The sequence below is a fragment of the Plutella xylostella genome, chromosome 14 (assembly GCF_932276165.1).
Source record: "Plutella xylostella chromosome 14, ilPluXylo3.1, whole genome shotgun sequence".
NCBI classification, from domain to species: domain Eukaryota; kingdom Metazoa; phylum Arthropoda; class Insecta; order Lepidoptera; family Plutellidae; genus Plutella; species Plutella xylostella.
In genome coordinates this window covers 8,503,107-8,524,968 of record NC_063994.1, presented here as the reverse complement: position 1 = coordinate 8,524,968, position 21,862 = coordinate 8,503,107, and the positions used below count along the sequence as shown (strand labels likewise).

The following is a 21,862-nucleotide window of genomic DNA, read 5'->3' as shown; positions in this document are numbered from 1 at the left end:
TGTAGTGTTTTTTCAAACATAATTCCATTTTCGAATTTTAAAAAAAGTAAAAAATAAAAGAGTATTGACCATTAGAATTTGACAGGTCGGTGTAAAAAATGGAGCTTACGCGGGAACATTTCCGTGCAATAATTTTTCACAACTTTCGTCGAGGTTTATCTCAAGAACAATGTCTCGCCGAGCTTGTTTCTATTTATAAACTTGAAGCACCAAGTAAAACAACTATATATCGTTGGTATTCTGAGTTTCGCCGTGGACGTTCCTCTCTTACCACAGTCCCTTCTACTGGTCGGCCAAAAACAGCGGTAACACAAGATAACATCGATGCTGTACGCCAGTAAATAAAAGAAGATAGACATGTGACATACGAGCAGATTCGGGTTTCTCTCAGCATTGGTATGACAGCCATTCAAACCATTTTACATGAAGAACTGGGTGTCAAGAAGTTAGTTTCGCGCTGGGTGCCCCACCGTTTGACCGAGGAACAAAAGTCGGCTCGTGTTAATTGGTGTCGATCTGCTCTGCAACGGTTTAATGGAGGCAGTTCAAATGCTGTCTACAATATCGTCTCTGGTGATGAATCGTGGATTTATTCATATGAGCCCGAAAGAAAACATCAATCGGCAGTTTGGGTCTTCGAAGGTGAGGTCAAGCCAACAAAAGTTATTCGCTCACGCAGCGTGTCGAAAAAAATTGTCGCTTCGTTTGTATCGAAAACTGGCCATGTGGCTACGATTCCATTACAAGAACAAAGGACGGTTACTGCTGATTGGTACACAACAGTTTGTTTGCCGGAAGTCGTAAGAGAACTTCGTAAAACTAACCCGAATCGTCGTATAATCCTTCACCACGATAATGCAAGCTCTCATACCGCTCGCAAAACAAGAACGTTTTTAAATATGGAAAACGTGGAGTTGATGGACCATCCTCCGTATAGCCCTGATCTGAGCCCCAATGATTATTTTACATTCCCAATAATTAAAGATATGCTACGTGGTCAACGGTTTAGCGGCCCAGAAGAGGCGGTCGAAGCTTACAAATCAGCTGTTTTGATAGTATCCACTTCAGACTGGAATTACTGTTTCAATGATTGGTTTAATCGAATGAAAAAGTGCATTGAATGTCACGGAGACTACTTTGAAAAACAATAAAAGTAAATAATATTATGATATCTTTGTACTTTTTTCTATTCCCGATCATTTCGGTATCGCCCTCGTATCAAAGTAGTCCTCATTAAAAAAGGTGGTCCCATAGTTACCGCTTTTACGGTGAAGGAAAACATCATGAGGAAACTTGCATATCTTTAGCATTAAGTCCACCTAATTGTACATAATTACTTTTGTATATTGTGCAATGAAGAATAAATAAATAAATAAATATCTAGATTTGTGAACCCACCATCCCGCAGTGGACCAGCGTGGCGGGAAATGGTCCGAGGTTAGGAAGGGAGTTTAGACCTTGGGTACTTATGCATTGTGCACAAAGCTTTCATTAGAGAGAGCCAGGTGCACTTTTGTACCTTGTGAATCTGAAACCGCCTATCAATTCATTGAAACTTGGACGGTTCGTCAGTTTGACAAGGTACAGGTAAGGCAAGGTACAAGATATAGCTACCTATGCAGCTGACCGTACCTGCACCCCCATAGAGAATATAATAGTTACCTGCGTGTGGTGTCGATGCTCGGGGTGCGGCGCGCGGCCGTCGGGCAGCGGCGGCACCGCGCGGTTCAGAGGGGGGCTGGAATTACAACAAAATATAACATTTATTGGAAACATCTAATACAGTGCTGCAAAAGTGGTGTACTAAGCTGAGAGGGGGCAACTCACGGGTTCAATCTGAACAACTTTGGTTTTTTTTATATAAATTTATAAAAATAAATTTGCTTCTCCATAGCAAAAATCACGTGACCATCTAAAGTTCGATGGAGACGCAATTATGTTTTTCGGGAATTTAAGACGAGTCGCAATTAAGACGTGAAAAAGTTTAGCATCGCGCTCACTGACATCGCGCAGCCTAAAGAGCGAGAGCAACGAAGAACTTTTGTCACGTCTTAATTGCGCCCCGTGCTAGGCCTTCTGTAAGACTGCTGCAAACTCACGTGTTCATCAGCTGTCTGGCCGCGGAGTTGAACTCGACGAAAGCAATCGGGAATATGCCGAGTTGCCGACGCTATTATCTTACTGAATGTACCATAAGCTGATGGCCACTATTTTAGTCTAGACTCTTGTTATAGTTCATACTTGACAGTTGATCATTTTGTTGACTTTTCTTTATGAATTTGACACAAGTTGAAGTAACTAAAGTCAGTTTTTTAATCTCGTATACTAAATTTACATATTCTGGACGGTTCATCAAAAATAGACTGTCGCGCGATTAAGTGACGTATCGTTCTATTGGCGGGACAATCGACTCAAGACACATCTCAGCATCTGAGATAGAAAAACAGACGGTATAAAGTCTGTTTTAAATCTTTCATTGATTATTCTGATTACTTCTTGTGAACTCACGTGTTCATCAGCTGTCTGGCCGCGGAGTTGAGCTCGACGAACGCGATCGGGAATATCCCGACGCGCTCCTCCAGCCGCCCCTCCGCCCAGTTCTCGTCCACTCGGCGGTGCACCGTGATTATTGCCCCTGTGGGTGTAGAGATAGGGGTGTTAGTTGGTTGCTAGGAATAAGCACATCATAAGTAGGTGCATTAAGGCGGTATACATATTATTACATATACGCAGACCTAACGTTTGCAGGCGTTTTTCCTAAAACTGCCAAGGCCATCTCCCTCGTCATGCTAATTCAAACTTTTAGAACCTACGTCCTAATCCTTGCCGAAGATATCGCCAAAAACGGCCGTCTTTATCGATTTTAGATTAACTTCCAGATTCCAAGCACAAGGGATTAGGAGGTATTTTCTAAGTGGAACTCTTTAATTTCTTGCCAGTGTATTGATTCATATTTTGTACATAATCAAACAGTACCTTTATCAAACGCCAAACACCCCTCCTCATCAGGAGCGGACATTTTGAAGTCATAGAGCGCCTTGCACAGCGCCGTCGGGACCGGCAGCGGGTATAGCACCTGGAAATAACAAATATAAACTGTTTGAGGATGAGATTCACACTTAAATTCATAGACATACTTGTTGTAAATTTACAACAAGGTTAAAATTTACTTTGAAACACACGAGTTTCGACTCTTTACATCAGTCAAAAAGTTGAAATTCGTATATCGCAACGCCAATTTTAAACCTATTTTTAAGTGATCGGAGGATACTGTTAGACAATATTGAAGTAAAAACTAAAATATTGTGATAATTTTTTTAGTAGGTATAGTAAAAAAAGAGGCCAACGAAGTGTCCACATTTTGTAGGTGGAACTTTTTCATTGGTCGCGAGTGTATGTGTATACAGGGTGTGGCACAAATGGTAAGGAAGGATTTTTTTTCTTCAATTTTCAAAACTCATTGTTTATAATTACCCCCCGAGTCACCCCCTTTCCGCTTAGTATACCCCTTTTTCAACACCCTATAGAAAAAACACTCGTTGCTAACTAGCAACTCCTATCTATGTGGTTGTCTGGAAGAGTACTTTTAATAATAAAGCCACCGATTGTATTATTTTTATTTTATATGTTTGTGAAACTGTCTCTGTTTGTGTGCAATAAAGAGTATTTTATCTTATCTCGTTGCATACCTGTACAAAGGTAATGGGGAAGACCCCCGTCCGGCCGCCGCTCTCGCCCTGATACCAAAACGGGTCCAGCCGCTTTTGCAGGAGTATCGTCTCGCCCTTCTTGAACGACAGGTCGCTGAAACAGAATACGGATGGTGGTAAGTTATACAGAATGTTGCAAAACTGAGGGCCTATCACAAGCTAACGTGGCAATTCGATAGTATTTTCGATACTACACAATCTTATATATAAAAATGAATTGCTGTTCGTTAGTCTCGCTAAAACTCGAGAACGGCTGAACCAATTTGGCTAATTTTCAATAATACACATAATAGTCTTGAAATATTCGTGGAAGTCCAGGGCAGGTTTAAAATGTAAGAAAGGTAGGGTAGGGATAGTGTAGTGTAGTGTAGTGTAGGGTAGTGTAGGGTAGTGTGGGGTAGTGTAGGGTAGTGTAGGGTAGTGTAGAATAGTGTAGGATAAGGTAGGGTAGTTTAGGATAGTGTAGGGTAGTGTCCGGTAGATACGGTAGTGTACGGTAGTGTAGTGTAGCGTAGGGTAGTGTAGGGTAGTGTAGGGTAGTGTAGGGTTGTGTAGGGTAGTGGAGATTCGAAAATCTTGTAACTAATCTCTGCACTGGGGTGACTGCGACAGTCATTCTGAAGGGCTAGCACGGGGCGCAATTAATACGTGACAAATAATACGCGCTCGTTCTTGAGGCGCGATGTGAGTGAGCGCGATGCAGAACTTTTGTCACTTCTTAAATGCGCCCCGTGCTTCTGAACCAATTTGGTGGCGAGAGAACATAATAAATATTGTGTACCTACTACATAGTAAATTCACGTGACCGTCAAAGTTTCTACGGTAATAGTATTTTTTTGATATTTTGGTATAAAGAATCGCCTATACCTTCAATATCACCCAGCAATCCACACATCCTCTAAAATAGTCTATAATATGCAATACAGTATTGTAGTGTATAATTAATTAATTCTCAAATGTCAATCAAAACAATTCATAGACGCACGTCCGCTGTATGAGAATTTGTATAAGAAGTCACGCAAAGTCTTGTTATCAATAATGAATTAATGAACACGCACGCACGCAAAATTAACTACATATAATGTTCTTACCCAAGTTTCTAATTTAGTGTGCGGCCGAATAAATTAATACAATAGCGCAGTATGGGTATAAAAAACTATAGTGCTAGTATTGCAAAAATCATGTTTGCTTTTGTCTAGGGCTAAGTTTTTACTACATCACCCTACTATGTACAGTCCAACTAAAAAGTCATGACAATAAAGAGTGCGATTTTTGAAGGACTTTTGATAAAAATCATTGTCAGTTATTTACTTACCTACATTATAAAAATAAAATACCGATTGATAATGGCTTTTCAATGGATTTTTGAATAAATAATAAACACTCACATCTTGTACTAATGTACTCCCTTGCGGGGTAGGCAGAGGTGCATTGCTGCACCCACTTTTCGCCAGAGTGTTATGTTAGTCCCAATGTAATAGGGGACGGGCCTATTGCCATTTTACGGGCACATCCAAGACCCGAGAACAAATATCTGCCCCAGCCGGGAATCGAACCCGGGACCTTCGGCTCAATAGTCAGGGTCACTAACCACTACGCCATTCGGTGTCCAATAAATTTGATAGTTTAATAGATCGATTAAATACAGTCTTTATATATTTGTTAGGATCCCCTTCCGTTTTCAGGACTTCATAGTTGGGCTTGACTGAGCTTTATTATTTACTGCCAGTTTCAATAGCTTTATCTACCGATGACTGGTAGTTACTTTCATACTATTTTGACACATTAAAATTACGGCCAGTCAAAATCGTATGAAATTAACTACCAGTGATCGGTAGATAGAGTTATTGAAACTGGCAGTTACTGTAGGTAGTAACACTAGTAACATACCCGGCTTCCTTAGAGATGTAGTCATAGAGGGCGCGCGCGTGCGGCGGCGGCTGCTTGGCGCTTTGGAAGTGGCCCGAAGCAGGCTGGCCCTGCAAACAAGTTGCATTATTGTTAAATAATAGTACATATTATATACATAACACAGGGGTATAAACAATGATTTTCAAAAGGAAGGATGCGCCCGTCAGAACATGTTGTCTAAAGAAAATGACACCCGCGCGCTGGTCCTAATTCGAACAAATTATGACAGATATATGGGATTTTAGGGCCTACGCGAGGGTGCCATTTTCTAGAGCGGTTGGGCCTGTCCTTACGCTAGTAATAATTATAAGTCAATGGGTATAAATGTATAAGATGTATGAGGCGTCTGACAGCTCCAAGACTATAAAAGTGTAGGTCACCGCACATAATAAACGAAACGTAAACGGATCGGCTCTTTTTCTTCTGTCTACCAGTAGAACAAGCTCGTAAACGCCTGGTTGACAAAAGAAAAAAAGGCGATCCGTTTACGTTACGCTTATAATGTGCTTAGACCCTTAAGCAGCATAAGGTGTCTGACAACTCCAATACCATAAAAGTGTAGACCACGTTTAAAGCTTGTTTTGACGTGTAATTTGACAAGACACATAAGACGATTGACAGCGCTTAACATGTGTTTAACGTGTACAAGAGATCCAATCGCTTACTATAAGCTTTTGACTACACTACATAATACACCTAAAAACATAATACTTCTACATACTTACATAACTACATACATCATGCATGTATTGTTCATGTTTATACTCTATTAGATTAAATTTATCATTATGAAAGGTAAACAGTCTCAGTGTAGTCATCTAATTGAATAGATAATTGCTCTGATATAATACCGCCAAGTACTTGCAACCGCCTCAGCCATCGGATAAATCTATCAATTAATTTTTGCTTCTATTATAAAATGCATAAAGCCCTATCTTATATGCAATCTCAGGTAAATAAGGTTTTCTCACTACATATTATTATTCATTGACATTAGTCATGGTCATGAGTTCACGACATTCGTGGAACAAAGCACATGCTAAGGTAACCTGTTACTCAAGAAATATGCATAGGTAATAGGTATTGTGTGCAATAAATGCAAAAGCAAAATTTGAAATTGTATCACCATACCTATAGGTCATAGTTTATTACGATAGCTTTAATTGATCAATAATTTTCAATTTGTTTATAATGTGAAATCAAAAAACTGGCGACAGTTTTGTGACATGAATAAAATTTAATATTATAATACATATAGGCAAGTGATCTGTTCCTACAAGTTTAATAAAATATAAGTTGAACTTTGATAAATAATTAACCTTTAAACATAGATGAAAGCTCGACTAACCAACTGGAAGGAATATACGAAGGTTCTATACGAAGAGCTTATGGCTATGCAATGCATATATTATTATACGGTAAAGTGCAATGAAAGCTTTAATACGTAGGTATGGCAATATAATCGGACACATTTTAAAGCTGGATGCATATTTGTCAAATTTGAATAAAAGATTGGCATGTCCCTAATGTTTACTGTAAACATGATTTTGCTATAGTTAGAAGAGGCTTTCTCCAATTTCGTACAAAAACTAGGTACATGAAAATAATTGTTAAATGACCTTTAGGTACACAAATATTAATTTTTAGCCTTGAGAGACATGCAAATATTAATAAACACGATCAGATAACAAACTGAAGGTACTCAAAGAAATTATACGCATAAATATAGATAAGATTAGAGATATTGGAATCAATCAATATCCTACATATTTTTAGGTCAAGATCACGACAATACGATTATTTATGTAGGTATGTTTTATTTCCCAGAGGTATTAGTAATTAAGGGGATCCCTAAAGCTAAAATGCTAAAGTCGGCTTGATACTTGATTAGATTGGAAAAACGGTGGCTTCTATCACATTGATAAAAATATATTTTGTAGCAGAGGGTATACTGAACGTGTTAGTTGCTTATAAATTGGTGCAGGATTATAATAAGTATGTTAAAAAAAATTGCAAACACACCATGTCTTTTGCCATTTTTTGACTTATTATGAAAAAACCCTCGAAATCAGAGGGCCCATTTTCATGGAATCTTATATGTATGTGTAGGTAATTAAATTCTTAACAAAGTTACCTTAAAGAGTTGGATTTAATGGACCAGAAGTCAACTTTTTTTGCAAAAAACTAATAAATTCCGGTTTAAAAATGATGACACCGTGACAGATTTCAGATTTCTTCAGTCGTCGCCCTGGTGGCGGCCTGTTAGGAGCGATACCCACGCCATTTTATTTTTTATCAAATATTTCACAAAAACTGATAAAATCAACAAATTATGACTACAAGTATTATAATACATATGCATTTGCTATGGAAAGTTAATTTTCTAATCATTTTAGATGCAGAAAAGCCGAAAATTCTTAGAAAACATTTCGCCTTTTCGATTTGTTTACATTTTTTACTATAGAGTTACAGATGCATAGATAAAGGTAAACATTGCACATAATGACACTTATTAGATTCTCCGAATAAGAACTATACGGTCAATGCAGTATGCCAAAGCGCGAGCCTGTTTATATTCTGAGGGGTAATTTATTTTATTTTAACGGTTGTGTATGGTAGGTAAGCTACACAATATACAGGGTGTTGAAAAGTAAGTTCATAATTTGTTTTATTTGAAACCAAAAACCGTAGTTAATTAAAAATATATATATTTTAAGATGTGGTAGTCTGTACACTACAGGTTGTTAAAAATAAGTAAGTATTTTTAAAAATTGAAGATCTAAAATTTACATAATTTTTTAAATCTATTTAACAAGCTTTGCAAAAAGCGGTTAAGTGCGACTGTATCTCGCCATGAAAAAAATGAAATGTTTACTGTAGCTATGAATTTTATGCGTTACAAGTGGAATAAAATACCGCATAATATTATGTACAACTATGTAAGAGCCTAGTTTTAAAAAAAAAACTCATAAGAAAATATTAAATACACAGGTTTTTTAACCCCTGAAGGAAATAGAGGGGTGTTATAAGTTTAAAGTAAGGGCTGAATTTTTTTTTTTAATTAGGGTGATAGGTAATGTATATTTTTAATGATTTTTTCAAATAGATAAATGTTATACCATTTTTAAATTGCCATAAAATTACCTATAGTTATAGTTATAGAAAAGGGCAGGGCTACCAGTGCCCATTCGCCACTGCAACCTAAAAGATCTATAAATTATGACTCCCCATGCCGAGTCTCACTCTACAGGCCCAGGTCTTTTATAAACCTGATATTACCTATACAGGATGTTGCAAAAAGGGTATACTGTGCCGAAAGGGTTTGACTCAGGGGTTATTCTGAACAACTTTTGTTCTCCAAGTTTTGGAAATTCTCGAAAAATAAATTCGGTCTCTATAGTAAAAAGTCACGTGATCGAATAAGTTTCTATGTAAAAGGTTTTGTTACGTGAATTTTCAAAATTGTAGAAGAAAAGTGGATCAGAATGGCACCTAAATCCACTTTTGGCTAAGCTTTATACCCTTTTTTCAATACCTTGTATAAAATATCGTCAGCGTCACCTTAGATCGTAATCATCGTAACTCCTCGTGACCAAATTTTAGAGGAGACAAAAATACTGTTTTATTTGTAGTTCTAGTTGGCATACTACCCACCTAAAGTTTTTTTTAACTAGCCTAAAAATGATTTGTTTAGACAGTCTATCTTCCTGTTCAACCGCAGCCTGAGTGCCAGTGACTCAATGACTGAACGGAGGCCATTAGTGCTCCTAAATAAATAAAGCAGGCCTATAGATTATCTTTCAGTGTACCGACACATCTGATTGCTGTAAGAGCCTGATAAGCTCTTCGAACGAGTCATACCTCTGTGGTGGTACGGTTTCGACCTTTCGGACAGTCAGTTTGGCATCCGAAATGCGGATTCGAATAGTGGGTACAATACTTTGCGTTCGTTCACTGTCGGAGCAGGATAAGAACCACGGGCGAGTTGTTGCGCTGGCTGTTTGCTTAAAAATAGTAACCGCGTTCAACTCTATCCCCTAGAGGGCGAACCTTCCATCTATACCATCACTTGTCTTCTTATCTGCAGAAAATTGACAGAGGTCATACGTGTCTAACAAGTACATTAAGGATGCGAAAAGAGAGGGTTTGTTTTCACTGAAGAAGTTCAGTTGCGGAGTTCCACAGCGGTAGGTCTTGGACCCCTCTGCTGTGGAACTTGGCATACAACGCGGTCCTGCAAATCAAGCTCGCAAACGGCGTTAGCACAGTGCATTTTTCTAATGTCACACAGGTCGTGAGGTAGGCTGAGAGCCTCCTTCGGGGATGACATCCCAATGATTCATTACGAAAAAATTGCTGCAGCTGTGCTCGCCATGCAGTGCATGGGCTACTTCCGAATCTGGGGGGCTGTTGCAAAGGAGTCCGTTGCCTCTATACGGTACGGGTTCCGTGCGATCTATGATCCTTCCGGGAGCACCTGTCTTGTCAAGTCGAAGAGAATGGCTCGTATTCGACGCAACCTGCAGTACTGGTGGGATTGGTTGGAGGACAGGACAGCAGGAAGCTGCAGCAGCCGTCATGCTGTGATTCGACGCATAGATGCAAAAAAAAGTTGAAAGTAACTTCATGTTAATAAAATATTAGATCTTAATTTAACAACATAACATTGCAAAAGAAAAATTAACATTGTTGAGTATGTTATTGTAATTTACTAAAGTAGTAATAAAAACAAAGGCTTATTGCATAGTTTTCTTTCACGTTCGCCTACATCGCACGTTGTAAAGGGTTTTTCAATAAGGGCGGGTAGATTTTGAAACGAAATTAAACAAGCTGCGTATGAGGTATCAACAATTTTTTTTATTTATTTAAAAGGCCCATATATGCCATTAAGTATGGAAGATGACATCATTCAAATGCCCGCCTCGGCTTCTCACAGTGGCACGGATCCGAGTGGTCCAATTTTCAATGACTTTTCCGCATAGATCGACTGCCTCGGGTTCTGCTGTACACTTTGACGGACCGCCGCGATGTTCTTGGCTGATCTTGTGTTTCTTGAACGTACAGGTGTGGGTTGATCGATTAACGAACCGGTTGTTTCAAATTTGGCCACCAAACGCTGAAGAGTCGACTGTGAAGGGCCACCACGTCTACCGTAAAATGGGCGCAATGCACGCAACGTTTGCACTAACACTTATTTTGAAAATAAAGTTGTATCATTTGTACGCGCTGTTCAATCGTGTAACCTGCCATGGTGATTTGGCATAAGCAACTGAATAATAAGCAAAAGATTTGACAATTGTCACCAAAACAAAATGGCCGCCACGGGCCGCCAAAATCTACCCGCGCCAATTGAAAAACCCTTTATATGAGAATAAAGGGTATAATTACTAAGTTTTCTTGTTTAAAAATCACGGTTTGGGGTTTAGAGGAAAACAAATGGTAAAATGCGGAATACAGTTTTTTTTTTCGAATAAAGAGGAAAACATGTGAATTCAAAAAACGTTTCTATTGACACCAAAGAGTACTTTTCGCCGAGAAAAGTGGAGTTACAATGTTTGCGATCTAAAGTGATGATAGAACTAGAACTTATTTTTTCAGTTCACCTGCTGTTGAGTGAAATCGTAATTAGGTAAATGACTCCTTGACATGAAAATAACTTTTTTTTTATAATCGTTATAACAAAACCGTTTTTTTTAATACAGCAATATTTGTAGGTGTACTTACAGTGAGCAAAAGAGCGCAAATTTTTTGGTTTTTAAGAAACAAAAATATTATTTCTATCATATCCCAAATACACATAAGTACTTAAAAAAAAAATACACACTCTCGCCTTGTACTAATGTACCCCCTTGCGGGGGTACTTACATGTTATTATTTTTCTGGTGACCTCCCCATATCCCTTTGCCAGCTACGTAACCTTTTGTGACACCCTGTATATGCAGAGTTCTGCAAACTACTGTTCTGCTTTTGAAACACCAAAAAAAAACAGGTCGTCTAACTAAAAGATCACGTGACCAAAAAAAAATTATATGAAGAAGCGTTTTTTTCATGAATATAAAAAATTACGTAGGATAAAAGTTTTTCAGAGTGACGCCTGAGTAACGCCCTTTCGGCTAACTATACTTTTTTTATTACACGGGGGCAGAGTTTAATACAACACCCTGAACTATTAAACTCTGATAATATTTTCGCGATTTTTTACATTCTGATTTCATTTCCTGGCTTAGAAATAACATCAATAACATGCTGCACACGTAGGTTTCGGCATAGTATTAAACCCTTTTTGCAACAACCTGTATAAATATCGGCACGGGTACGACTTTATATATAATTAATTATTAATTATTAAAAATACTTTCAAATAAAAATAAATATTTTCGTATCACAAAACAATATTACTTACTTAGTATATTTTTAACAAAGTGGCATGTCTTCACTTTTATGTTTTCGAGTACTATGTTAAAATTTCATGTCATTGTCCGTAGAACGCCCCGCATACCTCAACCCCCCCTCACTAGATTTGACAGATTCTGATTTTCTTCCAGCTTTAGTGACAGCCTTAATCAGAAATCTCTATTTGTACCTGTGTTTCTATTTATGTCTGTGGCTTAGCTTAGCTCATAGCGAAAAATGCATTGAATTCAATTGGGAACTACAGATTCAGATATTACCTCGGCATGTTCAAATATGTATTGGTCTTACATTTTGTATTGTATTAAGAACCTACCCATATTAATATTGTATCGTACCTTTAGATACCTACATAATACTTACCTACTAACTATGAATGGCAACCATGAGTGATGAGTGCCCATTCAAACCTTAATAGGTTTAAGAGCACTGCATGTATTATTAAGAAATGTTATAAATAAATGAACAATAAACAATATAAAGAAACAATGTTACGAATATAACGTAACTTTTGACTGTGGAGAAGCAATTTTTTTTTCGCGAATTTCTAAAATTCATTGTACAAGTAGTGTAGACTGACACCCTGAATATAAATTAGGGGTTTGAAAAATATGAATTCACGGATGTGGTACATTGATTAAATTAAAAGGAAAACTATCTCAGGTAGGTAAATAGACTTGTTACGGAACCCTCTGTCCCAACACCTGCACCCGGTAAGACCCCCTCAGGGCCAATCAGACGGGGTCCACTGGGCCGCGGAAGTGTGACAGTTGCCATCGACTCGAAAGAAGCTTACCTGGTGTGAATGGGCGGCGCGCTGCCGGGCGGCGGGCGCGGGCTTGCGGGGCGCGTTCCTCATGCCCTCCAGGATCCTCATGAGGAGCACGTTCGGCGGCAGCTCGTCCACGCGCGCCTCCACCAGCACGCGGCACTCCGGGCAGCGGAGCTCCTTGTGCGATTCCACTATCACCTGCAATGGATACAAATGATCAATGTTTACTTGTTAAACAGTTTTCCCATGGGAATTCAGGGATAAAAAGTAGCCTATGTTCTTTCCCAGGGTCTAGACAGTAGGTATACCAAATTTCATTCAAATCCGTTCAGTAGTTTTGGCGTGAAAGAGTAACAGACAGACGGACACAGTTACTTTCGCATTTATAATATTAGTTAGGATAATATTAGTTAGGATATACTAGCTGTTCAAGCTTTGCTTCGCCTTAAAAAGTGTTCCTATGTGTTAATCCAGGTTGTCAGGTAACTCCATACCAAATTTCATTAAAATCGGTTTGGCCGTTTTGATGTGACGATCTAACAAACATACACACTCACTCAGACACATACTCACAACCTTTCGCCTTTATAATAGTAGTAGGATTCTATTCTTATTGCTCTTAGCCATCTCTCGCCAGATCCAGATATAAAATTTTGAGGGAAGACAAGGTACTATAAAAGCCTACGGATCATAGCAACGGATAAATAAAGTGAATAATGATGATTATTTTTGAACCACTAAACGGGGACAATATCATGATTCGTCCAAATGAATGAAAGAACGTAAGCCGACGTAGCAAGGATATTTGTTCCCTGCGTCAGAGCATTTTAAGTCCATAGTTCATTTGAAACAGAGGATCATATCAAAGGATGAAGACGATCGTTTATTGAAGCAAACCGCTATTAATTTAGCCAATTACGTCATGACTCATATTTAACGAATAAAATCACTTAATTTATACCCCGAGCTTAAAAACTTACAGGGTGTTTACAATGTATTAGGTATGGATCTGCTAAATCACGGTGTTTCTTATTTGAAGGGGAATTTGACAGGTTTTTTATAAAAGACTTCTTACATTGACTTATATGTATATTCCTTTTGAAATCATTGACTTCTTAGTTCATACGAATCCCTCCAAGGGTTCATCATCTTTTTTACACAGACGCCGTCCAAAATTAAATACAGGGAATGAAACTATAAATTTAAATTATCTCTTGAACACATACAAAGATCCCCTACTGACCCGATAAAATTACCCATCCAGAGCATAAATGCAGTGTGATGATGATGAGTAAGAGTAAGGATAATAATAGTACCAAGCGTCACTTAGTAGAATTGAATCCCTATAGGCTTACGAAATTGGGCCATGTCCACATCAGATGCCTAGGGAATTGATAGACCTTAGTTCAATCTAAGAGTCAGAGGTAAACTCGGTCAGCCGAGTAGCTATACAAGTGTTTAAAATGATCGATTAAGTAGAAGATTTCACTTTTTACTTCACTTAGGTAGTAGATAGTGTTTAAAAGTAATGTAATGCAACTCCGCTTACTGTACTTGCGTTTTTTATGCCCTGATATTATATTATAGTATAGCCAGTCGCACTGATTACAAGAAAACGTTTCCAACATGATGTCACGCTCCCGACATGGCAATTCTTCTCATTGTCTTACTTTTTTTTTACATACATAATATAAATATCTGCACAAGTCACAAGTGTCGAGTTGACGGCCATAACAGGTATCATGACAAACTGATGATCTTTAGTATTTATCCTTATAAATATTCCTAATACATTTTTTTAAATCTAACATCGTTTTCACTGCAACTACTCCAATCAATCTCATATTTAATGATAATTAATATCAGCCAATAAGAAGGTACACAAGGTTACAACGAATAACTTTCTTTACCATCCATGCCTATTGTTTTATTACTCATTCGTGCACCAGCAGATAAGATTATTTATCAATAGGCAAGGCCATTTCCAGTGCGTGAGAATGTCAACTTTACTCATATATCCGACTGTTTTATTCTTTACCCTTATAAAGTATTCTATTACTAAATCAGAACACACAACACTCGTGAATTTATAATCGCTCCTCTTCCCGTTTCAAGTATTTATAGATATTTATTTTTCAACGACTGTCGCTGTCGACTGTCGTGGTCGTGACATACCATTTGGGGTGACTTATACGTTGTTTTAAATATGTATACACACGCGAGCAATGAAAAAGTTCACTCTCACTTTTTTAAACATCTCATTTAAAATTTTAACATAATATTTACCTTTTTAGTTGATAATATTCTGAATCGCTATAAATATATCGCGTTAAATGTAGGTACTTCCATATTGCAGACGGCAGCATCATTAATCTAGGCTTTTCCGTTTAGGACTAATTTGTCATCGCTCACTAATGTTATTTCTTTTTATTAAGGCTGTCACTAAAGCTGGAAGAAAATCAGAATCTGTCAAATCTAGTGAGGGGGGGTTGAGGTATGCGGGGCGTTCTACGGACAATGACATGAAATTTTAACATAGTACTCGAAAACATAAAAGTGAAGACATGCCACTTTGTTAAAAATATACTAAGTAAGTAATATTGTTTTGTGATACGAAAATATTTATTTTTATTTGAAAGTATTTTTAATATTTAATAATTAATTATATATAAAGTCGTACCCGTGCCGATATTTATACAGGTTGTTGCAAAAAGGGTTTAATACTATGCCGAAACCTACGTGTGCAGCATGTTATTGATGTTATTTCTAAGCCAGGAAATGAAATCAGAATGTAAAAAATCGCGAAAATATTATCAGAGTTTAATAGTTCAGGGTGTTGTATTAAACTCTGCCCCCGTGTAATAAAAAAAGTATAGTTAGCCGAAAGGGCGTTACTCAGGCGTCACTCTGAAAAACTTTTATCCTACATAATTTTTTATATTCATGAAAATCAGTTTTTGTGAAATATTTGATAAAAAATAAAATGGCGTGGGTATCGCTCCTAACAGGCCGCCACCAGGGCGACGACTGAAGAAATCTGAAATCTGTCACGGTGTCATCATTTTTAAACCGGAATTTATTAGTTTTTTGCAAAAAAAGTTGACTTCTGGTCCATTAAATCCAACTCTTTAAGGTAACTTTGTTAAGAATTTAATTACCTACACATACATATAAGATTCCATGAAAATGGGCCCTCTGATTTCGAGGGTTTTTTCATAATAAGTCAAAAAATGGCAAAAGACATGGTGTGTTTGCAATTTTTTTTAACATACTTATTATAATCCTGCACCAATTTATAAGCAACTAACATGTTCAGTATACCCTCTGCTACAAAATATATTTTTATCAATGTGATAGAAGCCACCGTTTTTCCAATCTAATCAAGTATATCAAGCCGACTTTAGCATTTTAGCTTTAGGGATCCCCTTAAACAAGGACATCTTTTATATTCTTCAATATTTATAACGTGTCCCCAGAAGATGATGGTTAAAATCACACCCGCAGTACTTAGGTATATCTTACCTTTATCTTCAACTAGGTAATAACAGTTCTACTCTTGTCAGATATGGGTAAATAATGGCCCATTATTAGAGCAATGTTCCAATATTTAGATAAACCTTATGCTTGATACACAGGAAACTTATACGGTTATACTAAATATTAGAATGATAATGAACTGTAAGAGCGCGAGTTTCGGTGTGTCGATTTAGCTACTTTTTTTTAATAAAGCCACAAATCTTCTAACCGAACTAATTCAAAATAAGAGTGGTTGAAGTGTGGTGTTATTTGTCGAGACGTTTGTTTTGCACCGACACTCCATCTAGTTCGTATCGTATTAAAACTTATTATCTATTATAACCACTATAACTTATGATATTATGTTCTGCACACCGACGCCGGTATAACAAAATAATAATGGAAACCGTATTTGCTGAAGGTTACATAAAACTATTTAATAGACATCATTATCAGAGTAGATGAGTGATCTAGTTGCGATTCACCTTCATTCATTGAATGAGGCTTTTTGTACACTATACAGGGTGGGTTAACATAAAAGGGTGATACAGAAGGATGCCTTTTCCATCACCCTGTTTCGGTACCATTAGCAAAAGTAATTTTAGCCTCTTTATTATTTTATTGCTGAGCCATAGTTATTTTGCTAACGAAAGATTTATTGCAGAAAAGTCACTTGCTAGCAATGAATAAGGTCCATAAGTGGATCTTTTTCATCGCTCGCAACCTCTCGAGTGAATCAAGAGATATTTTTTTTGTAATCGCTACGGCGTATCTCCATATTTACGGATGTATTTTTTCTGTAAAGAATGATAGACTTTTAATAGCACAATAATTAAAATGTATTATCTCAGTATCGGCTACTATTATTATTATTACAGCACATTCTCATTTTCTTAATTGAAACACAACACTGAAACCGGGTTTTCGGGTAGGTATTTCATCGTGTTCAGTGAAACAGATATTTCGTTGTAGAGCAATCAACAAATTGTATCGGGGTTTCTAGGACGCCCTACCAGCGGCATGCGGCAGGGGCGGCTTATACAAACTGACACAAATCTCTGCTTTCCAATAAATGCAAAAAAAAGAAGAAGACTTATGACTTGGGATTGGAGGGATTCAACTCATAGAACAACGCGGACTCGGGTGTACCGATTCAACTCCAAAGGAAAAATTTAGTTATTGTAACTTAAAACGTTTGACGTAAGTTTGTACTTGTGTATGTATGTATAGTGCCACAAACTTATCTGTTCCGGTGAGAGCGAACTAAATTGGTCCATATAATCTATGTCAATATGAAATTCATTAGTACAGTAAGTAATGAGGTATGGACCAATTTAGTTCGCTCTCACCGGAACAGATAAGTTTGTGGCACTATATTTGTAATTTTATGTACAGTCAGCTGCATAAGTAGCTATACACTTTTGAACCTTGTCAATCTGAAACCGCCTATCCGTTCATTGAAATATTGACGGTTCAGGTTAAAGGTTGACAAGGTACAGAAGTATATAACGATTTATGCAGCAAGTCAAATGTTTCATAATAGTTCCCGCTAGAGGCGACACTTCGTATGCGAGAAAACGTAAACTTTTATAGTTTTGAACAAACTATCAAATCTGTAATCAAATCTGTCTGTACTGAAATACGAGTGCGTATCGAAATTGCCCGAGCGTCATTCATGAATCTGAAAAAAGTTCTGTGTTGTCGACAACTTTCTATAAAACTCCGTACCAAGATTCTGAAGTGCTACGTGTGGCCCATCGTCCTTTATGGGTGCGAGTCATGGACCATAAAGGAAAACTTCAAGAAAAAACTTGAAGCTTTCGAGATGTGGTGTTACCGACGCATGCTTCGAATCAGTTGGACCGATAAAGTCACCAATGTCGAAGTTCTGAAACGAATGCATAAGCAAGTGGAACTCGTGCGTACCATTAAGCAGCGCAAAGTAGCCTACTTAGGACACGTTTTGCGTAATAAACGATACCAGCTGCTACATACCATAATAATGGGCAAAGTGGAAGGAAAGAGAAGGCCTGGAAGGAGAAAATTGACGTGGCTGTGCAACATCAAAGAGTGGACCGGTGTAAAAACCGTGGAAGAATTATTTAAAACAGCCAGGAATAGAGAGCGCTGCAAAGAGCTGACTGCCAACCTTCAATGATGGAGAGGCACTATAAGAAGAAGATCAAATCTGTACTAGACGTACTGTATCGATGCATCGCAGCTCCCAAACAGCTCACAATGATTATTTTTAAGTATTTGCTGTGTTGTTTTTAAGCTCCATAGTAAATTTACTGTATTATAAAAAATATTATGTCACCTCCTTAGTGTAATAAAGTCTGGACGATGTCTGAGCGAGTTAACTGGTGACTCATAATAACGAGGAGACACAATTGAATGGTCCTTTTTCATTGAGCAAATTGAACGAGCTCTATGCAAGCATCAGTTGTGTGAGATTAGCTATACTAGTAGTCATTCCCGACTAGCCTCACAGCGATATGCAGACTACTAAGTAGTATAAGTCTTATAATTTTATTGTAGAAAGAATTATACTAAATTTTTTCATATTTATCATTTAAAAGAAAACTATTTCTTAAAACTTAAAGTAAAGGGCTTTATTGCAAAAGTAAAGTAACCATTTGTGCTAATATTAATTTCATTGGTGTAGGTATTATTTTTTACAGTATAAAGTAAACATACATAATTAGTATTCAAATATACAAATACAAGTAAGAGTTCCCGATCCCGGAATGCACAGACAAAAATAAACGAAAAAAAGTTACACAAAACTGTAACCAAACACCACATTCATACAATAACCTGCTCTATTTTTGTACAGAATATGTCAGTACATTTACTCCCCACGAACAAACTGGGACAGTCATTAACGATCAATAATACTACTTATTCACTACCGAATGGGGTGGTCCGGTAGTCCTTAGCACATTCAAATAAAGCTGGTATTAGCTTGTGGGGACGAAATATTAAGTTGGTCTTAAGGTTAGTGGGGGTCAACATCTTAGATATATGCACACTATAAGCAATGAATCGTTGCTAAGATCCAGAATAGAAAGTCAAATGCAGATTTTTTAATTCATTTGAACAACCCAGCATGGTTAGATAATTTACGAATGTTGTGTACACCTTTAATAGGCTTCTACAACGAAATTATAATTTTAAGAACTGTTTTATCAATGTTACTTGTTTAAGCTGCTGGTGTTCCAGTTTAAATAAATAAATACCTAAATGGTTGCCTTAAACCAGATGTACAGTCCCTTGCAGACTGTACATCTGGTTTAAGCCCACCTATGCACAATATTAAGATCCAATGATGAATAGCAGAGTACATACTAGATTGGCTGATGATGATGATATTAGATAGTTTTAAGTAATATATACTTGACTGATTTGCTATTTTACGCAGTTTTGCGATCAATATTTTAATACCTATGAAATTGATCATTATAAAATCATTATTCATCATTTCATAGAGCTCTAGCTGGCGGGGGATGACTTTACCACTAAATTGAATATTTCAGTTAAATGATGCTGATGTTCTAAATATTGTTGCAAATACAAAAAGAAGATTATGGCACCCATGTAATGTATGTTGAATAAAAAACTTCACTCATATTCCCATTTCCTGAGCACAAGTGCCCTCCATACCGTATTAACTTCCTGTCACACAACGGCCGGCCTTTTATATCGTAAACAAACTGTATCTCATCTAATCTATGATATTTGTTTAGTGTGTCTATTACGAGACACAAGTACTAGCTTTGAATCATTCATTTCATTAGAATAGTCTCATTGACTCATGCTGAAATAATTAGTGGCGTTAAGAGGATCATGATATATTAAAACACTCGAGATTGTTAATCATTGATATGCAGATTATGCAGAATGCATTTCATAATGTTAAATACATAATAATTCGAAGAGCATTCTGTTTACTAAACCTAAGGTAAGGGAGTGAAGCCTTATGTATTGTTCATCATATTGATATATTTGTTATATTGTTTAATAATATATTATTATTTAGATTTAGCTTTTTTAAAATAACTTTTGTAACCTAAATAAATGTTTTTTTATGTTTGCTTAAATAAATATATAAATAAAAACATAAAAGAATACCCCATACTTTGTCAAAATTAACTTTTAATGTATAGCGTTTTAAAAATGTGTCAATTTTACTTCATGACGAATGTACAACAACTTCATAACATAACGATACTTTACCTTCAAACATTTCAAGCAGAACGTGTGTTGGCATGGTAGCACTCTGGAGGATGTGTCGAGTCGCTCGAGACACACCGAGCACTCCAGCAGGTCGTTCAGCAGACCCTCGTCCATGCTGCCACCTGCCGACAAATCAGCATAGATATGTAGATAGAATACTCTTTATTTGTACACCAAAAAATAAATAAATAATAAAGTATAAGTTACATACAAGATAGAAGATAAGTTACAATTAGGTACAAAAGGCATATCACTTAAAGCAATCTCTGACAGACAACCTTAATTTGAATGGAATAAGAGATTGAGATTGGGTGCAGTACATATTTAAAATAAAATGAAGTTTATCTGTTAGTGTAAGTGGATGACTGGTTAAACAATATTGTGGCTACATTTATAGCATGTAAACGGTTTGCCCATTACAAGGTGTGCATAATGCTGAAACTAGCCAACTTGTTCCGTTGGCAGCAAACTGTTTGCCTACTGGGAATGTCTAATATTTAGCACTACAACTATGCAATCAATACTGTTTGACTGTTTCAATAAATATAAAATGAAAAGAACCTGACCAAGAGATAAAGAATGGATCTTGCTAGTTGTAGATTAATCTAAACATTAAGATTGAAAGAAAAATATGAACTGAAGCACTGACCTTTCAAATAAATATAGCTGAATATGAATAATGTTAGTTCTTGGCTAGGTTTAGTCTGGTAGCTAGGTAGGTGATCTTGTTATTGCCAAGAGGATTAAAATAGATATTAGTGTAATGTTCTAATTTATTACCTACTAGGCTATTATTAAGTACTTCCTTATCAAAGTATAAAGGCAGAATGTTGAGTTGAGACACTTTTAGCTCAATTTACTATATTACAATTATTTTAAAATAAATGGAAAACTTACCTAATACAAAAGAGTACCTACTCATTGGGATAGACAAGTTCATGTGGAGGACAACAAACAGGTAATCGCAGCAAGGGACATGATGGCATTCAGTGGTATTATGATGGTTGGACAAGAATAGAGTGACACATCTTGGGATCTTGTATGTAGAAGGCTCACAAGCCCAGCCCATAACATTTAAGTATGAAGGTACCTACCTACAATGCAAAGAAGGCAAATTGACAAATATTTTGGATTTGGGTGGGTATTTTGGGTTGGTTGGCAATGAGCCTGGAGTATTTAGGATCTCATGACTTATTTTAATATTCCTAAAACTTTTGAACATAGAAACCTGGTTTTAAACAAGTCTAGACTTGTTGAGGATATGATATAAAGGGCTGATAATCTGTAGTCTGATGCATGGTAGCTT

The 21,862-nt window shown here is 36.9% G+C and overlaps 1 protein-coding gene across 3 annotated transcripts in view; it reads right to left on the bottom strand.

Annotated features, from left to right (window-relative positions):
* Positions 1 to 21,862, bottom strand: part of LOC105389249 (E3 ubiquitin-protein ligase SH3RF1) — a 38,365-nt gene that overhangs the window by 15,857 nt on the left and 646 nt on the right. For 2 of the 3 annotated variants that reach the window (XM_038120268.2, XM_038120270.2), the window contains exons 2-8: positions 20,557 to 20,678; positions 12,829 to 13,002; positions 5,601 to 5,689; positions 3,690 to 3,804; positions 2,977 to 3,076; positions 2,509 to 2,635; positions 1,663 to 1,738 (exon numbers count right to left, since the gene is read on the bottom strand). In XM_038120268.2, the coding sequence (XP_037976196.2) occupies positions 1,663 to 1,738; positions 2,509 to 2,635; positions 2,977 to 3,076; positions 3,690 to 3,804; positions 5,601 to 5,689; positions 12,829 to 13,002; positions 20,557 to 20,670 (795 nt within the window). In that variant the 5' untranslated portion in view covers positions 20,671 to 20,678. Of the gene's footprint in view, positions 1 to 1,662; positions 1,739 to 2,508; positions 2,636 to 2,976; positions 3,077 to 3,689; positions 3,805 to 5,600; positions 5,690 to 12,828; positions 13,003 to 20,556; positions 20,682 to 21,862 lie in introns of all 3 variants that reach the window. The other variant, XM_038120269.2, reaches the window with a different exon arrangement.